The 20,121-nt window shown below is 43.9% G+C and overlaps 1 protein-coding gene across 10 annotated transcripts in view; it reads left to right on the top strand.

The window, feature by feature from the left end:
* CHD6 (chromodomain helicase DNA binding protein 6) overlaps positions 1-20,121 on the top strand; it is a 230,821-nt gene that overhangs the window by 171,380 nt on the left and 39,320 nt on the right. For all 10 annotated transcript variants that reach the window (XM_064276096.1, XM_064276094.1, XM_064276092.1 and 7 more), the window contains 7 exons: positions 393-503; positions 2,273-2,475; positions 3,144-3,343; positions 4,073-4,232; positions 9,045-9,134; positions 11,933-12,036; positions 18,493-18,622. In XM_064276096.1, coding sequence (XP_064132166.1) covers positions 393-503; positions 2,273-2,475; positions 3,144-3,343; positions 4,073-4,232; positions 9,045-9,134; positions 11,933-12,036; positions 18,493-18,622 — 998 coding nt within the window. The remainder of the gene's footprint in view (positions 1-392; positions 504-2,272; positions 2,476-3,143; positions 3,344-4,072; positions 4,233-9,044; positions 9,135-11,932; positions 12,037-18,492; positions 18,623-20,121) is intronic.

Here is a 20,121-nt window from a genome sequence, read left to right as displayed (position 1 = left end):
CCAGCCCAGTGCCTTTTCTGTAGCAGATACTTGTTGACTATTGAACTAAAACAAAAATTAAATCTAGAGAAGTCTTTAGAATTAACCTTTTCGTGGGGAGCTAGACACCAAGTAACACGTTGCCATTGTCTTCCAGGGTTGCCTTCCTGCTTCTAAGTTTAAGTTCCAAAAAATGGTCCTGTAGGTTTAAATTGCAATTTCCTCAACCAGTCTTTTAAAAAAAGGAAAGAATGCTTTGAGCTTTCACACTTATTTTAGAGGTTCTGTTAGGGCTTTTGGTTTTGAATACAAATGAATGATATACTTGAGTTTCTGGGACATTTGAAATTAACACAGGTGCTTTATTTGTATTGTGTTCAAGCAGAATTTATTGACTCTTGGCTTTTTCACAGGCTAGCTTTGTAGCTTCAGGAAATAGAACGGATATTTCCTTAGATGACCCTAACTTTTGGCAGAAATGGGCTAAAATAGCTGAACTGGACACCGAAGCAAAGAATGAAAAGGTACAATGTCAAGAATATTTTATTCCACTGAACATGTCATTGGTGTCTTAATATGACCATAAATTCACACGCACCTCAAGTCATTGTTTACTCCTGAGTCGTGGTTCTTAAATAGGATGATGCATGTACAGTATGCCCGGCACACTTGATAAATGGTAACTGTGTAATTTAAGAATGACCTAATGGGACATACAGTCCAGTGGACACCCTAGAAATTAGACAAAGGCAATTAGAACTGGAGCTGGCCAAAGAGGTCATCAAGGTCAGCCCTCTTTCTCAAGCTGACATCACATCCCTGACACATGACTATTTTACCTCTACTTAAATACTTCCTGTGAAGAAAAGCTCACCTCTGACAAATAATTGAAAGAAGAAGAAAGGAGCATGTTGGAGAGAAGTCTCTCGGCTTAACCTTTCTTCTTTCAGTGTCTCAGGCTTTCCTGTTTCTGAATAGGAGAAAGAGGATGGGTTTTACAGTGAAACAAGAGTTTGAATACTGGCTCTGCCGCAGACTAGCTGTACACCTTTGGGCAAGTTACTTGACCTCACTGAAGGTCAGTTTTTCATGTAAAAATAGTTAGGTGGCTGTGCCTGTTTTGAGGGGTTGCATGATAACTTTTGTGAATATAGCTGTCACAGGGCCTAGCCCAGTATGAGGCACTCCTTCAGTGTTAGTCCCCCCTGCCTTCCATCTCTGACCCATCACCTGACTTCAGAATGAGTGCACATCGCTTTCTGCCTGACTTTTACCGGTGAGTGTAGAGCTCTCCTGGACCCACAACCATAGGGACAGTCCTTGCTTGTCCCTAGCTGGTTCAGTAACCAGCAGTCACCATGCCTACTCTTCCGTAGGCCTGCCAGAGGTCACTTCCTCCAGCTCTGTTCTCTAAATAGGAATGTTGTTTTCCTCTCTCAAGAAGATTCGGCAGCCCCCTTTAGTGACTTATTCTAAGTGTTTTTACAGTGTCACAATCAAGATGTTACTCTGTGGGTGAGAAATGGGGAAGAAAAAGCTCTTGCCCTGTAGGCAGTTAGAAGCAGTTGCAGCACCCCAAGGTGGGAAACAAGATGACTGAAGCGGAAAGGACACTAGAAATTTGTTACCTGGGCAGCTTAGAGGATTATGCAGGAGTTTAGCCCAGCTTTCAGAAGAGGTATAGCAGGGTGGGGGAGAAGCAGGAAAGATGGAGACTAGAAAAGAGACAATGAGTGTGGCCACGGGAGTCACTGGAATGACTGGGATCCCTGAGCTAGGGATTGTGTTTTCAGTAAAAGATAAAAGGTGCCAGTGGAGGGCAGATAATGAAGCAGCAGAAATGTGTATTTGTCTTTGGGAGGTTGCTGAGCAGATGGAATTCTCTGACTTGTCCTGTCTTCTCAGCTCAGACTGCTCTCTGCATGCTGGGCATAACAGCTGGGGTTCCCTACTCCAGCCCTTCCTGGCAAGAGCAGCCCGCCACTCTGGGCACTGGGGGGCCTTGCCTGCCCATCCCCGTGTTAGAGTAACTACAGGAGCAGCAGATGGTGGCTGACAGCACTGGGGGCTGGGGGACACGCCAATTTTAGCAAGTCCCAGAGAATCCCCTCTGCTTGTCCTGTTTTCATGGACACAGCAGGTGTGCTGGGAAGAGCCTTTCATGCTGGAGCATGAGGCAGAGGCCTGGTTCTTTCCCAGGTGTCCCGAGGAATGGCAACCTAATCTGTTTGTGCATTGTGAGAAGGATAGAGAGAAGAGGGGCTTTCTCTCCAGCAGTCCTCTGTGTTTCTAGGAAAGCCTGGTGATCGACCGGCCTCGTGTGAGGAAGCAGACCAAACACTACAACTCCTTTGAGGAGGATGAACTCATGGAGTTTTCAGAGTTAGACAGTGATTCCGATGAAAGGCCCACGAGATCAAGGCGCCTCAATGACAAAACCAGGCGCTACCTCCGAGCCGAGTGCTTCCGGGTGGAGAAGAACCTGCTCATCTTTGGGTGGGTATTGGCTTTGCTGTTTTTTTTGTTTTTCAGTCCCTGGGATTTGTCTGTTGTGTTTCTCGAGTCACCTCTGGAGCTATGGGGCTGGTGGGGGATCTGTTGGAGCAAGAGAGGACTGTGCCTTCTGTCCAGAATTCCACCTCGGGCATTCTGCATTCCGCTCCAATATTGTAGACATGCCATGATTTTCTCATTTTTCTGTCACAGCAAATCTCTGTTACTAATTTGCTCCCCGGTACTGATTTCCTGCTTCCCCCACCCCAGGGATGTACAAGGAATCAGTGCAACAGATGCTGCAGTTAAGACGTGATTCGTGCAGCGCTCGGGCTCTGGTAGAAATAGAAAGTTTAGCTTCCGTGAGCTCACCGTTGCTTTAGAATCCTGCAGCTGGACCATGTTTTAACTCCAATTATTCCCAGCTCCCAATATTTTAGCCCCTCTCTTCTTAACATTCTAGTGCCTATATGAAGCTCTCAGTGTCTAATGTCCAGGTCACTTTAGCAAACACTTGGTATCCTGCAGGCATGTGGTCCTCAGTGGCCTTTCAGACCAAAGCTCTCAGAGCAGTTAATAGACACAACAGAGTCTCTCGTTTGTCCTGTTGTGTTGAGGATGCATACATGGCCTTCCTTTCTCCAGTGCCCTTCTCTATTTCCACTCTGTAGCTGGGGCCGGTGGAAGGACATCCTGACTCACGGGCGATTCAAGTGGCATCTGAATGAGAAAGACATGGAGATGATTTGCCGTGCCCTGCTGGTGTACTGTGTCAAGCATTACAAGGGGGATGAGAAGATCAAGAGTTTCATTTGGGAATTGATCACACCTACCAAAGATGGACAGGCCCAGACACTCCAGAACCACTCAGGTGAGAGGTGCCAGGACCAGACTAGGCCACACAAATTCTTATGCACTTTTCATCTCCTCTTCGTGTGTTTGTCCATGTTGCTGTGCTTTGAGGGATTTCTCTTTCTCAGAGATATTTCAGAATATTATCTGTGGGAAAGGGTGGTGATGGCCAGAACTTTCCATCCAGTGTTACCTGTGATATTTTAGGTACACTTGGGCCCTCTTAAAGTTTGTGCACATGCCTGTCCTGCCCACTAACCTGAGTGCCACAAGGATACCTCCTCTGAACTGGAGGCCCACACCATGTGTTCTGACTTGCCTTTCGCATCTCACTGTTCTTTCCAGTCCGTCCTCTGTCTGTGCCTTTTCTTATACTGTATTTCTCCTTCTCTGTGCTTCGCCAAAGCCCACTTTCAGGTTTTAGGCCAAGTGTTCCCTTTTTCCCTAGCTAGATTATAAGTTCCTGAAGGGCACAGACTACTTTGCATCTTTCTGGTTTCCTCACTGGGTCCTTGGTAAATTCTTACTGGTTGACTGAGCGATCCTGTGGTGTACTAAGTAGGGAACCAAGCTCATCCCTTCACCACCACCTGGTAGACTGAGGCGGGGGGTGGAGGGCGTCTGTTTTCCAGGGTCTACCATACGCAGCCTGGCTGCCTCTTTGCAACCCCAGCCCAGCTTTGTCCTAGCACCCATGCTTAATCTACCTTGGCTTATTTACTTGCCCTACACTACCTTTCCGTTTCAGGGTTATCTGCTCCAGTCCCTAGAGGAAGGAAGGGGAAGAAGACGAAGAATCAGCTACTACTCCCAGAATTAAAGAATGCAGACTGGCTGGCCACCTGCAACCCTGAGGTGGTCTTGCATGATGATGGCTATAAGAAACACCTCAAACAGCACTGCAACAAGTGAGTGTGCCAGTCCCCCATGCCCTGGTGGCAGCCACATGCACCATCTGTCCTGCCTCCTGGGAACTTCTCCAGATGCTTGTGTACTACTCTGTAGGGTCTGGAAAAGACAAGAGATGTGATCTAAGCCGGGTCAGAATTCATGCCACTTGCTTCCTCTTCCGGTTTACTGTTACCATTCGTGACCTCCAGTCATTTGATAAGTGCTGGAGATGGTATTCTTGATATCCCTAGGCTAACAGCTTAAGGGGGAGGGAGAGGCAACAAAAAAAAATGAAAAAATGAAACACTGTTCTTGGGAAGTTTAGTCACAGAGAGAGCAATCAGCTGCAGAACAATCACAAGTTTACACAACATTTGCATCATTGTTCACTGTATCTAAACCCAGCACCCACCCACCCAGTGCACAACCCATAAAATTAAAATGAAACTATCTAATCCAGCTTCCTAGGCTGTGTAAGAATTACCTTTCTGGCATTCCTGGTAGGTGGTGAGAAGACCACTGCTTGGACTCTTCTGGGAATAAAGAGTTCATTGCCTTACAAGTTAAGATGTTTTTATTTAAGAAAACTATTTGTTAGGTTTTTCCTGCCTTCGTATAACATCATCTTAATGGTTCTTTAGGTTTTATTGGGTTGTTTTGTTTTGGTTTTCTTTCTACAGATAAAGTCTGTTCTTTCTCTTGACTTCACTAAATATTTGAAGATCGGTCTCATGCTCAATACCGTAATTAAAACCACTATACACACAAGTACAAGCTCTTTGGAGGCAGTAGGTCTTAAATTGAGATTTAGAGGGCACACCCTGTTGACAGTAGAGGGAAGGAAGGCCAAGACCTCCCAATATGCACAGAGTGCCTGACTGGGCCAGAACCCAATAGCACGTTTGTGACTAAATCCAAGTCACCATGTGGGGAACAGAAGGAAGAACCTAGCTAGGTAAGAGAACTCACCATGAAAGACCTTGTATGCCAGACTAACTGAGGGTTTAATTGCAGATGTTAAGCAGCCGTGTTTCTTGAACAAGTGAGGAACGAGACATGGAATTCTGTTTTGGAGACAAAGTAACCTGGCAACAGTACAGGATGAAGTAAGATGAACCCTGAGCTGATTGGCCAACTAGCAGAGCACTATCATTTTTCAGCTTCAGATTATGAGGACCTAGATTGGGGTGTTAATTGTGGAAATGGGAGAAAAAGAGTCAAGTGTGTGAGGTATGATTAAGGAAGAATCCGCATATGTGATGAGGACTATAAAAAGCAGGCAACTCCATGGTTGTAGTCTTACAGGCTGGGAGAATGGTAGTGCTTGTAACCATGATAGAATAGTTATGTTCACTAAAAGATGAAGAGCAGAACAAGAGACTTGGGTTTTGCCTTGGTAGTTACAGCACCATGTAGCCTGCAGTCCTGAAACAGGCCTGAGTTGGAGAGGGCTGACAGTACTTCATGGGACACCTGCAGAGATGATCAGAGGTGAGCAGGACCAAGTTTTGACCTTTGAGGGAATTCCTTAAAAACTTCTAACCACCTCCCCAGGACCTTTCCTGAGCGTGTGCTACACCCTGGGATTCAAAGAATAATGCGTTTTAAGGATGCTGATTGTTGTTTTATTATATTGAATATAATGGAGATCAATAGCCACTTTAGTTCTGGTTCAGTAAGATCAAGAGACTCAGAGCTGGCAGGGACTTTGTAGCTCCTCCCACTCACTGTGGGAATTCCTTAGACATGTCCCTGGCAGGGAATCTTCCAGCCTCTAGTTGAGCCTCCTAATGATGGGAGTTTATGATTTCTCAGCAAGGTTCATTTAATTATTAGGTAATTCTAACTAATTATCCTTCTATATATTGAACCTAAAACCTGCCTCCTTGAAACTACCACCATATGATCTTGAGTCCTAGTTCTGTCCTGAGGCGCAGGAGAAAACAGGCCAGAATCTCAACAGCGTAACAGGACTATGAGCTTCAGAGGGGCCCTGTTCATTAGGTGTTTGTTAAATGGATGATGGAAGGAAGGAAGAGAATCTAAGAAGAGTTTTTATTATTAGATATAGGCCGAAGACTCTAATTTCTGGGAATTGTGGGCTCCGTTAATTAGCAGATTTACTCACTTCAATATTAGGTAAAGGTTAAGACAGCATCTGATGTCAGGACTCTCTGGGTTTGAATCCTGGTCCAATCACCTATCAGCAGTGTGAGCTAGTGCAAATTACTTAACTCTTCCCTTCATTTATGAAATGAGAATAGTAATAGTTCCTACCACTTAACATTGCTGTGAGGATTTAGTGAGCTAATTAATACATGTCCGGTACATAGTAAGCACTCAAGGAACTGTTTTAGTAGTTGCTGTTAGTGCGTGTCGTCAAGTCAATTCCGACTCACAGCAACCCTATAGGACAGAGTAGAACTGCCCCATAGGGTTTCCTAGGCTGTAATCTTTACAGGAGGAGACTGCCAGATCTTTTCCCCCATGGAGCCACCATGGGTTTGAACCACCAACCTTACAGTTAGCAACCAAGCGCTTACCAAAGTAAGCCACGAGTAGTAGTATATTGTTTAGAGATAAGAATTTGCCTTCTAAAGATCCAAAAACAGAAAAAGTGAGAAAGCAGTTGGTTCAAAACTAATCTAAACCTGTTAGAGGGCAGGATAGTGGTTATCCTTGGGCACAGGGCATGGTGACTGGCAGAGACAACAGGGGGATCCTGGTGTAAATTTCTGTTTCCTGATCTGAGTGCTGGGTACACTTGTGTGTTTGTTAAGCTTGAGGAAATTCACTAAATTGTACATTTATGATGAGTGCACTTGCTAGAATTTGAAAGAAAAGAAAATAGATACCGCGACCCAAAATATTACTGGGTTGTTTTGTTTGGATTGTTCCTGTTTTCCTTCCCTTTGAGTTCAGACACCAACTGAGATCATCATCTTACTCCAGGGGAAGGTGGCTCTCTGAGGAATTGTCCATCTGTCCTCTGAACTGATTGGCTTTTCATTTGGAGAATACGTGAATACTGTTGGCTTTAAATTGTCTTCTCTCATGCTACAGATATTACTAAACTTCAGCACATTCGCTTCTCTTTAGAGAAGCAGAAACAGCTCTCTGTCTTACATCTTCAGGGAAGCCTTACTCTGAGCTTGATCTCAGAAGGCAGGACTCGGACATTCTGCACCTAACATACCTTTGTTCCAGTCCTTACTAAGGAGGCTGGCAGCTACTCCCAGCTAAGTGTCAGGATCAGCAAAGGTTGCACATGCTTAAACAGTTCTTATTCTCTAGGCTTTAAAACAAATTTCAAAATTATATGTGTTGCTTGACAGCTGAGGTAAGGAATGTTACACGAGAAAGGCAAGGGTTCTTTCCAACCCAAAAGTTCCAACTTTATGTGCTTTCGCTCTAAGTTGAGCCCTCAGTAGTACTTTCTACCCAGCTATAATAGAGATTATGCTTTCACAGAGGCACCTTGAACTTCTTCCGAATAGGTACTGCAGAAACCAAAAGCCAAAAGCCAAACCCATTGCCATCGAGTCAGTTCCGACTCATAGCAATCCTATAGGGCAAAGTAGAACTGCCTGATAGGGCTTCCAGGGAGAGGCTGGTGGATGCAAACTGCCAACCTTGTGGCTAGTACCGGAGCTCTTGACCGCTGCGCCACCAGGGTTCCAGGTAATGCATATATGTGTTTAAAATTTTTTGTGAAAATAAGTATTCCTTCTACCCCCAATTCCTATTTTCTTCTTCGTAGGCAACCACTGTCACCTGTTCTTTCAGAAATAGTCTGTGCATGTAGCAACATGTGTGAATGCACAGACTACTTTTGTCTCTCTTCGAATGATATACTGTACACACTGTGTGTGCTCCTTTTTAAAAACAATTTATCTGGCGATCAGCTCATATATAAGTATGTGTAAATGGGCTTACTTTTTTAAAGACTAGTCTTAATTTTTGACAGGTTTGAACAAATTACAAGTACTTTTCTAAACTTCATTGCATCTTAGCCTTGAATATGAACCATCCCTTTGAAAGTGGTCAGCTTTTCTGTGCTCTCCCTGTTTTTGCGTACACTGAGCCCCCCTGGTCTCTGGATCCCCACCGTCCTCTTCTGTGTTCTGACTGTTCAGCCATTGGTCTTGTTTCCCAACTAGGCTACTCTGGGCTTCTCAAGAACAGGGATTGAATTGTTTACTTTTGCTGTATACTTCCCAGTACCCAGCATGGTGCAGGGCACGTAGTAATTGCCAAACAAATATTTTGTGTCAGGTATGTTTGGTATATTCTCATGGAGCCTGAGTGTAGTCTATGTTGAATCACAGTGAATTGAGCACCCCAAGAGAGACCACATCATTATTCTCTGGCGGTATTGCCATGAAAAAGATGACTGTGTTTTAAATATTCATCGAACTATGTACAAGTTAAACTACTTGAAAACACCATCTTCACTAAACTAATAAATTGGTAACTAGCCTCTTGGAAGCCAGCTCTGCCTGAGAGGTCTGTGTGGCCATATGGAAGGGAGGGCAAGTACTCTTTTGGGGATCAGGAGGAGCCCTGCCTGTTTCTCCTGCCACCTGTGGCTCATGGGTGGCCTAACATGACTGATGACATGCATATCTCCTTGTGTAAAACTGGGAGAATCACAGTATCACTGCCATTGGTAGATAGTCTTCTGTTTCTCTGGTACTTTCTCATTTGTGACTTCGTTCCGCTAACTACATGGGAATGCCCAGTATTTCCCTGTGTCAACCTGAAAATGGTGGTTCACAGGCAACTAATGGCTTCTAATTTGTTTGCATTAATCTGTTTGCCTTTCATAGGGTACTTTTGCGAGTCCGGATGTTGTACTACCTAAAAGCTGAAATACTGGGAGAAGCAGCTGATAAAGCTTTTGAAGGAGCTCCAGCCAGGTATATCAAGCCAACCTTAGGTCTCAGTGTTAAAGAATTGACATAAAGTACCTGTTTATGGAACTGACCAAACCTACCTGTGCCTCAAGAGGATCGTGTTCCCTACCCCATCAGGATCAGTTACCTAGATGATGGAATAGGCAAATACAATAAGGACAATTCAGTCAGGTCATCTAAAGTGAAATAAAGGAGAAAGCAGTTTCTTAGAATCACAGCTTTTAGTGAGTTTTTTAGTTAGTTTTTTCTTTTCCAAAAAAAAAAAAAAAAAAACACTGCCCTCGAGTCGTTTCCAACTCATAGCGACCCTAGAGGACAGAGTAGAACTGCCCCATAGAGTTTCCAAGGAGCGCCTGGCGGATTCAAACTGCCGACCTTTTGGTTAGCAGCCGTAGCACTTAACCAATAGCTTTTCCAATAGTGTTATAAAATTACTTTTAAAACAGTCATTTCTTTACCTTAAGCAGTAGTTGCAGAATGAGTGTCAGTTACTTTGACAGGCTTGATGCAATAGGTATAGACTAGAACATTTACCCAGAATCCCATTCTTGGCCATAATGCTCATACATTTGAGTGGTTCTCTTTTACTTGCTAATCATATTAATAATACCTTGTGGTCTCTTTGATTTGTTGCACCTTAGTTTTGTTAATTAGTGTGTCCAAAGCTATAGAATCCTATGGGAGTCTCCCAAGAGTTCAGGGAATGAGGCCACCAGGGTTTTGGCCTCCGTTTGAAAGCTGTCAGAAAGTCATAGTTTATACGTGGAATTGCCAGTCAGCCTCCCTTTGCCTTTCTCATATCTGCAGTTTACTCTAGCCTTATATGGTGTCTGTCATTTCCAGAGGACACCTGAGACAGGAATCCCTAAACACCAGAAGTATCGTATTTGGACTTTGCTTTGAGATTACCTGGGGCCATGTTTTCTTCTTTCTGTTTCTATCCAGTGGGCGTTGCTAATGGTTTTAATATTTATAGAAGCAAAAAAGGAGAGTGTTGAGGGCCCTTGACAACCCTAGCTGTGGGGCAACTTGCAATCAGGAGCGGTTCTCATCATGACTGTTATTACTTTATATGCTTCTGTAGTCATTGTATTTCAGTAAGGATAGGGTAGAGAGATGTTTTGATAAAAAGGTTCTATTTGTGAGTTGTATAAATGCAGTAGAATTCAACCTGATAGTGTATATCAAGTGTTATCTTACAGAAGTAATCTATCTGAACTTACTCCTCAGACATGTAGGAAGCGATGGACAGAAACTAGGTAGAACATGGAGAGACTGAGTCTATTACTCTCCCCCTCCCTTCTTTTTCTTTTCTTTTCTCAATCCTGGCTCTTGCTGATCCTGTTAAGGTTTAATGCCGTACTGTGGAGAAGTTGCAGTGAGGAACGAAAGCAGTTCATCCCAGAAAAGTCATTCAGCTCATGGTACCATGCAGGCAGAGCAGTAGGTCCTGCAGTGGAGCCAGCTAGGAAGCACTGCCTGCAAAGGTGGGGATTGGGGAACTCTATCCCCACAGAGGGAGGTGGGCCTAGCAAGGTGCATTCATCCCTGTGTCATAGTAAGAAGAGCCTGATGGAAGAAGAAATTTGAAATGCTGCAGAGGAACCATCCCAGACAGCTGGGAGGTGGAAGGGAAAGAGCCATCCAGGTAGATGTTCTTCCCAAAACCCCAAAGTCTTCAAACAGTAAGGATGGTGCTCATCAGACAGATGAAGGCAGTGAACTAAGGGGCCATGTGAGCTCACAGGACATGGAGAGAAACTTAGAGGAGTTGATGGAACAGACCTGCTAATCCCCTGCATGTCTGCTCCCTAGGGCAAGTTACATTCATCTTACTGGCCAGGAGCAGTGCAGTTTGTGATCAGTTTTGAACCCACAGACCAATAGCAGACTACTGCCAGGAGGTGCCACCTATTGTACAGATCCTCTGATAGGCCTTCTTCATATCCCTGCATTTCCAGCACAGATTATCTTATTCTCAAATAGTGTTTGAGATCACTGCATGCTAAAACAAGATTACTTTGGCACCATTGTGAATTTAACCATTTGGGGAAAGTTCTATCAACAGATAACTAATATATTGCTGGGGCTTACAACTGAAGAGCACATCAGAACTACCTTACATAGAGCCCAAAACCCATGCCATCAAGTCAACTCCAACTCAGCAACTCTATAGGACAGAGTAGAACTGCCCCATAGGGTTTCCAAGGAGCAGCTAGTGGGTTTGAACTGCCGACCTTTTGGTTAGCAGCTGTAGCTCTTAACCACTGCGCCACCAGGGCTCCATAGATCCCAAGACCCTACCCAAACCAACAGTTGATGGAGTCTCCAAGAGATGCTTTAAGATTCTGAGTCAGTCTGAGGTGTGGTGTGGAAATAAATTACATACACTTAAATAGCTCCCTAAACCAAAACCCCCCCTGCAAAAAAAAAAAAAAACAAGGCTACTGCCATCGAGTCAATCCCAACTAATAGCGACCCTATAGCACAGAGTAGAACTGCCCCATAGAGTATCTCAGGAGCAGCTGGTGGATTCCAACTGCTAACCTTTTGGTTAGCAGCTGTAGCACTTAACCACTGCGCCATCAGGGCTCCTAAATAGCTCCCTAGGTGATTCTAATTCACAGCCCTGGTTAAGAAACATTGGCTTACAGCCTTCTGAATCCGTCTATTTGTTTGTTATTTCAGCACCTAAACACGGAACGAGGGATGTGGTTTAATACTAGGATTGGGCCAGTAGCTCTTGAGTTGTTTTCTGTCTATGTTAAAGGAATTTTGAATCCACGCCCTTCCTTCCACAGAGAGCTGGAGGTACCTCTGCCGGACATCGACTATGTGGAGATCCCAGTGGACTGGTGGGATGCTGAGGCTGATAAGTCCCTTCTGATTGGCGTTTTCAAGCATGGTATGTGTCCTGCATCAGTCCCTGCGGGAAGATGAGTTTAGGCACCCTTCGACTAAGCTTGGCATATTCTTGAAAAGCTCCTCAAAAAAAAATTTTTTTTTAATGCAGTACTGCTCATGAGTTCTCCAAGTCATTCTGTGTGAAGCCTTCATGTTTGCCATAGTCCTGTTACACATCTCTCTTTGAAGATAGAATATCACTTCTGCTCTCCTGAAGTTTTGACTAGACCAGTGTTCAACGTGTATCTTCCTCACCAGCCTGTCAGCTCTGTTGGGGCTTGAAACTCCCTGTCTCTCGTTCACTCCTACAGTCCCAGCATCTGGCCTACTGCCTGGCGCATAATAGGCGCTCACTGTTTCTTGAGTGAGGGAACAGTTAAACTGGAAAAAAATTCCAGGCGTTATCATTTCATATACCATCGTCTTTTGGCATCCATGGGGGATTGGTTCAAGGACCCTCCACGAACACCAAAATCTGAGAATGCTCCAGTCCCATATATAAAATGGCGTGGTAGTTGCATATAACCTACACGCATCCTCCTGTATACTGTAGATCATCTCTAGGTTACTTGTATTACCTAATACACTGTAAATGCTGTATAAATAGCTGTTCTATTGTATTGTTTAGGGAATAAATATGACAAGGAAAAAAAGTTTTTTTTTTTTCTCAAATACTTTCAATCTGCTGTTGATTGAATCCGTGAATGTGGAACCCTCAGATATGGAGGGCTGACTGTATATACAGAATTCTAGACCCGGTCTAGATAACCTACATATTCCTAGTGTGTATCCTTTGCCCTGTTGGTGTGAAAATACAAGCATAGAAGATGGCCCTGGATATTCTTTTTTTAATGTGGTAGCCAAGGTTCTATGATGTGTGGGCTTACAAGGACTAAGAGAGGTAGTTGGAAAAACTGAGATAAGTCCACTTTCTTCCCTTCTGACACTGTTCTAGGCACCTGCCCTTGCTTCAGCCAACTGCAGTTGTTAAAGTGGATAATGAAAGTGTCAAATGATAGTCACCCATAATGTCTGATGAACACCTGCCCATGGCTGCTAACCAAAAGGTCAGAAGTTTGAATCCATCAGCAGCTCCTTGAAAACCCTATGATGCTGTTCTGCTCTATCCTGTAGGGTCGCTGTGAGTCGGAATTGACCCTATGGCAATGAGTTTTTGTTTCTGCCAGGTGAATTAACAGAAATTTTAAACCAGAAAACAGTACAATAGAGGAAAAGAGTTACCATGTTTTTACACAAGTAATGCATGTGTTATGTTTTGCCAATCACTCCCATTATTTTCATAAGCATGCTATGGTGATTTTTTTTATAGCAACATTTAAAAAGAATCAGCACAGCGCACTTATGAAAATAGGCTGGGGGTGGCACGGCTGGCCAGAAGAAGTGTAACACACATTATTTGCATAAAAATATGGTAGGTATATTGGCTTTAGCTGTCAACTCTACCATTTACTAAATGTGTGTCTTTGGGCAAGTTATAAATTTCTCTGATGCCTGTTTCCTCATCTGTATGAGGGCAATGGAATGAAAACAGCCTACCTTGAGGTTGGTTATCTGAAGATTAAATGAGACAATATTTGTAGACCACCTAGAACAGTGATTGGTAGATAATAGATGCTCCGTGCTATTCCACTTTTCCTTATTATTCTGACTTCAGAAAGTTGTTAACTTTCTAAATGAATAATTTCTTTTATAAAGATCCTGTGAGGCGAAGGTTAAAGATGTCCCAGATGTCCAACTTTTCCACATTGCTATTCCGCTCCATCATCTCTAACATCAGCTACTCCTCCCCTCAGTACTCTCCCTCCTGTCTTTGGGTTCCGTAATTCTCTGCGTCTCACAGAACAGTATCAAGGAAATGGCGCATGCTGTTGTGGAGGCTGGCAGGTTCCAAATCCGTGGGTCAGGCATAGGCTTCTCCGGACTCACATGGCCGCAGAGGCAGGCCAGACAACAGGCCGTTGGTGTACAAGGCTGCGGAAGCTTGTGAGTCAGATCAGACGATAGACTGCTGGCCCACAGGGCTGCGGAAACTGGCAGATCCCAGAATCAGCAGGTTAGACAGCAGGCTGCTGGCTCAAGTCCTGAGAAGTGAAGGTCAGACAATGATGAACCAGACAAAGGATCCAGATGGAGGGAGAGAGAGAGCCCCGCCAGAGCACCCACATATGTACATTGGATGTATGCCACACCCCAGGAAGGGTGTGACTTGGGTAAGGGTGGGACTTGAGTCAAGTCCTCCTGCAAGGCTGTAACTCAAGATATACCCCACACTAATCCTGCCTTATTAACATATAAATGTTAGGATTTACAACACATAAAATAGAGGATAATTACATCGGATCACAAAATGGAGGACAGGCACACAATACTGGGAATTTTGGCCTATCCAAGCTGACAGACAATACCAATACCACACCTCTTTAGAGTTCCATACACCTTGTTTGCACGGTCCCACCCAGTTGGGTCAGATTCACAAAGACTGTGGCCAGAAGGGCTATATTAAGTGATTCACTGCACAGTACTTTCTAACAAATGTCCTGCCCTATAGAGTATGTCAACTTCTGTAAGCCAACCAGTCACATTTTTCTGAAAATGATGCCTACACACACTTTAATGAAGAATCTTAATACTCAGATTCTGGTGTTAAGAATGCAGGTTTCAGGAGGTCCAGTGCTGCTGAGAATTCTTTGTCAAATGAGTGGGGTGAGGCTAGAGAAGTATCATCCAGTAGAGCTACTGGCTATGGTGGAAGTGCTCTATTTCTGCATTGTCTGGTAGGGAGGCCATTTGCCACATGTGGCTTTTGAGCATTGGAAATATGACTAGTGCTACTAAGCAACTGTATTTTTTATTTTAATTCATTTAAATTTAAATTGCCACAATTAGCTAATGGCTCCTCCATTGGACAGTCCAGAGCGCAGCTCTGAAGCAGGAGGAAGAAGCATGCAACTTCTCTGTTAATCGCAAGGTACCACAGTGTAGCTGAGATTTGGTTTAGTCTAATTTTGGAAAGAACTCAGGAGAAGACAAGATGTTGGAGGTAGCAAATTTCAAAGCATGTGAGCTTGGTGTCTGCAGGAAAGCGTAGTGATCCTGTGTCTCGTCTCCATGGTGGTTTTAGGGCATACTACCAAACAGTATGATGTGACTAGAGGACACAGCCTGCAGTTCCTGCAATGCGGCAGACAGAATTTGCATGCCTTCCCCCAGCCTAGCACGTACACCACAGACATACAGAACTGTCCAAGGTGAGTTAGGTACAGAGCACACAAGGATGAGCAGAAACGGATATTGTTTTCCCAGGGAGCCCACAGTCTCATGAGAGAGTCAGACAGTAATCAAATAATCGCCCTAAGGGCTAGTGAATAAAGAAGAACATAAGGCATCACAGTTTCTCATGCATATACCTCATGTAGGCAGCATCTGTCATGGAGATAGCAGGAGAGCCACTTTGGATTAGGAGATCAAGAACTTACAGCTCCTCAAAGAAAAAGTACCAGGTGCTGCCTGGCGAAGGGTACAACTGTGTCAACAGTGATATTAGAACAGAAGCCCGTACAGAAATTAACATCCAACAATGTAAAGTCAGGTCTGTTAACAGCCAGGCCGGTTCTCATTTATGTCCACCGTCACCTGTAATGGGCCCTCTCTGTACATGTTACAAAGCTAGAGATTGACCTTGTTTGCTAGGAGCAATGTGAAAAGGATTTTGATGATCATGAAAGCATTTCCCCCAAGATGTTCTGTATGACAATAGGTTTCGGTCCTTTACTTGACCAGCTCTTGTCTCATTATAAAATTACACTAGATCCAATAAAATAATAAATTCCGGTGGATGGGCTGTATCAACAGTGGTATTTTTTTTTCATTTTGCCTCTCTTCCAAGGTCTCTCTTCTGGGTCAAAATGCTCCATCTGTGTTGACTTTAGGGATGCATCAGGGAGCAATTCTAAACCCTTGGCCAGTGGGTTAGGATTACACACTGTGTGTGAATACAGAGGCAACAGGTCTGTTTGACTCCAATAAACAATTGCAATAGTCTTCCTTATATTTTACCCTAACATACATCACTTTGCTCAGCTTCTTCATGTAACACGTGGGATAAAATTGAACGGTAAGGAAACAAGGCCCTCTCAGGAGGTAACAGGGTGTCCAGAGTTGAGGGACTGAATGGGGGAGGGGAGTTACAAAACAAACTTGGCTGGTCCCCTTTGCTGTCCTAAAGAAGCAAGCAGGTGAGAATTCGTATTTCTACCTTGTGCCACTCTTTGGACACAGAATATTTACATAGGCATTCATTTTTGGCCATGCACTGCCCAAAGGTGTACTCGTTAGCTCAAGGATTTTTCCTAGTAGAAAGTCTTTTAGGATCTGATTAATTTTTTTTTTTAATTTTATTAACTTTTATTGAGCTTCAAGTGAACGTTTACAAATCAAGTCACACTGTCACGTATAAGTTTATATACACCTTACTCCGTACTCCCACTTACCCTCCCCCTAATGAGTCAGCCCTTCCAGTCTCTCCTTTCGTGACAATTTTGCCAGCTTCCAACTCTCTCTATCCTCCCATCCCCCCTCCAGACAGGAGATGCCAACACAGTCTCAAGTGTCCACCTGATACAAGTCGCTCACTCTTCATCAGCATCTCTCTCCTACCCACTGTCCAGTCCCTTTCATGTCTGATGAGTTGTCTTCAGGAATGGTTCCTGTCCTGGGCCAACAGAAGGTTTGGGGACCATGACCACCGGGATTCCTCTAGTCTCAGTCAGACCATTAAGTAATGGTCTTTTTATGAGAATTTGGGGTCTGCATCCCACTGATCTCCTGCTCCCTCAGGGGTTCTCTGTTGTGCTCCCTGTCAGGGCAGTCGTCGATTGTGGCCGGGCACCAACTAGGTCTTCTGGTCTCAGGATGATGTAGGTCTCTGGTTCATGTGGCCCTTTCTGTCTCTTGGGCTCATAGTTATCGTGTGACCTTGGTGTTCTTCATTCTCCTTTGATCCAGGTGGGTTGAGACCAATTGATGCATCTTAGATGGCCGCTTGTTAGCATTTAAGACCCCAGATGCCACATTTCAAAGTGGGATGCAGAATGTTTTCATAATAGAATTATTTTGCCAATTGACCTAGAAGTCCCCTTAAACCATGGTCCCCAAACCCCCGCCCTTGCTCCGCTGACCTTTGAAGCATTCAGTTTATCCCAGAAACTTCTTTGCTTTTGGTCCAGTCCAGTTGAGCTGACCTTCCATGTATTGAGTATTGTCCTTCCCTTCACCTAAAGAAGTTCTTATCTACTAATTAATCAGTAAAAAACCCTCTCCCCCCCGCCCCCGCTCCTAACCACAAAAGTATGTGTTCTTCTCAGTTTATACTATTTCTCAAGATCTTATAATAGTGGTCTTATACAATATTTGTCCTTTTGCCTCTGACTCATTTCGCTCAGCATAATGCCTTCCAGGTTCCTCCATGTTATGAAATGTTTCACAGATTCGTCACTGTTCTTTATCGATGCGTAGTATTCCATTGTGTGAATATACCACAATTTATTTACCCATTCATCTGTTGATGGACACCTTGGTTGCTTCCAGCTTTTTGCTATTGTAAACAGAGCTGCAATAAACATGGGTGTGCATATATCTGTTTGTGTGAAGGCTCTTATTTCTCTAGGATATATTCCGAGGAGTGGGATTTCTGGGTTGTATGGTAGTTCTAACTGTTTAAGATAACGCCAGATAGATTTCCAAAGTGGTTGTACCATTTTACATTCCCACCAGCAGTGTATAAGAGTTCCAGTCTCTCCACAGCCTCTCCAACATTTATTATTTTGTGTTTTTTGGATTAATGCCAGCCTTGTTGGAGTGAGATGGAATCTCATCGTAGTTTTAATTTGCATTTCTCTAACGGCTAATGATCGAGAGCATTTTCTCATGTATCTGTTAGCTGCCTGAATATCTTCTTTAGTGAAGTGCGTGTTCATATCCTTTGCCCACTTCTTGATTGGGTTGTTTGTCTTTTTGTGGTTGAGTTTTGACAGAATCATATAGATTTTAGAGATCAGGCGCTGGTCGGAGATGTCATAGCTGAAAATTCTTTCCCAGTCTGTAGGTGGTCTTTTTACTCTGGTGAAGTCTTTAGATGAGCATAGGTGTTTGATTTTTAGGAGCTCCCAGTTATCTGGTTTCTCTTCGTCATTTTTGGTAATGTTTTGTATTCTGTTTATGCCTTGTATTAGGGCTCCTAAGGTTGTCCCTATTTTCTCTTCCATGATCTTTATGGTTTTAGTCTCTGATTAATCTTAAACAAGTTTTTTTCTCTTTTTTTTGGTCTGTTTGTCTGTCTTGGTTTTTACTCACTAAGGGAAACAGAATGACTGTGGGGCCAAAGGCAGCTTTTGTGACTTCTGACATGACTTGTGGTGTTTCTTGTTACCCTGATTAGGCTATGAGAGATACAATGCCATGCGAGCAGACCCAGCACTTTGCTTCCTGGAGAAAGTTGGCATGCCAGATGAGAAGTCCCTTTCTGCAGAACAAGGAGTCACGGATGGAACCTCAGACATTCCCGAAAGGTGAGAAGCCACATAGGCCAACCCTGATGTGACATGTCATGCTAGGAATATATAACCCCTTCCACATACGTCCAGCCCTCTTAGTGTCTCTTCTTCATCGTGCTTCAGTGTCTGGCATCTCCTTTAAACCAGGCCATATGGCCAATTCCTTCCAAAATTGCTACTTTGATTACATCCAGCTGGTCTGCAGACCTGCTCTTTGACTTCTAAGCACTCTGAACCAAATACCAGCTCAGTCCTTCACGGGTTCCCAGTGGGCACACCATCCTGCCTTGCTCCTTAACCAGGCTTGTCCCTTGTTTGGTCAGAGGATTCTCCAGGGATTGAGACCTCTCACACGTGGCAGAAAGCTAAGAAGAGGTACAACGAGTCTAGGTTCCTCAGATGAAAGCCCAACATTAGTTAAAGATTGCATAGTCCATGAGTGAGGTGGATTTAGGAGTCACTGGTTGACAGCCATGGAACCCTGGTGGCACAGTGATTGAGCGCTCAGCTGCTAACTGAAAGGTCGACAGTTTGAACCCACCAGCTGTTCTGTGGGAGAAAGATGTAGCAGTCTGCTTCCATAAAAATTTATAGCCTTAGAAACCCTACGGGGCAGTTCTCCTCTGTCCTATAGGGCTGCTGTGAGTTAGAATTGACTTGATGGCAGTGGGTTTGATTTTGGCTTTCTACTTAACAGCCATGGCATTTTAGCCCTGCAAAAATATATATATATATATGGGAGCATCCCTTTTGGCTGTGCTTTATTTATTGTTGGCATAACCACAAAATGTATAAATTGGCAGGAGAGCTAAATTAACAACCCAGAACTATAGTCAACTGAAAATATAACATGAATCTCTTAGCTTATATTTGATAAGCTTTTGGCCTGATCTGCCCAAAACTAGTAGGTACATGTCATACTGCCTAGGGCTGTGGCCAGGCCTGGGCGTGAGGGCTTGGTACTACCAGGACCCCCTAACCATCTGGTAAGGCCAAGAAGAGGGTGGAAGATTTTCCATCTGACTTTCACCCCTAATCAACACTTTAACTACCATAACACACTCTCTCTAAGGTGTTTCAAATGGACAGATGATAAAAACGTACATTTTGGGAGATGTTAACAAATTCCCAAATGACTGGTGATCCTAATACTAGATTCACTGGTTCAGGAAAAGCACTCCCTGGGTGAGCTACCTGAATGTGGCATAAGCTTACATTTTTGCGGAGTGGCTGTTCTTTCTGTGATTAAGCAGTGAAGGTAGGAGGTTTGTCTGCGTCCAGGATCTGAGCAACAAGGATAGGAATATTTAGGGGAGGAATATTTCAAAGTCAGTTTTAAAATGAATCATGAAAAACAGATAGGCATCAGATTGTTAAGCTCACGAGAAAAAGAGGGCATTAGGCTGCTAACCTAAAGGGAAGTGTGTGATGGTAGAGAGGGTGAAGTGTCCTTCCTTCTTGGCAGTGGTAGCAGAGCTGTCTTCCAAGGACATGATTTTTACCAGATGTAAATG

The sequence above is a fragment of the Loxodonta africana genome, chromosome 24 (genome assembly GCF_030014295.1).
Source record: "Loxodonta africana isolate mLoxAfr1 chromosome 24, mLoxAfr1.hap2, whole genome shotgun sequence".
Classification (NCBI taxonomy): Eukaryota; Metazoa; Chordata; class Mammalia; order Proboscidea; family Elephantidae; genus Loxodonta; species Loxodonta africana.
The sequence above is the reverse complement of the archived record's forward strand: the minus strand, read 5'-3'. Positions and strand labels throughout refer to the sequence as shown.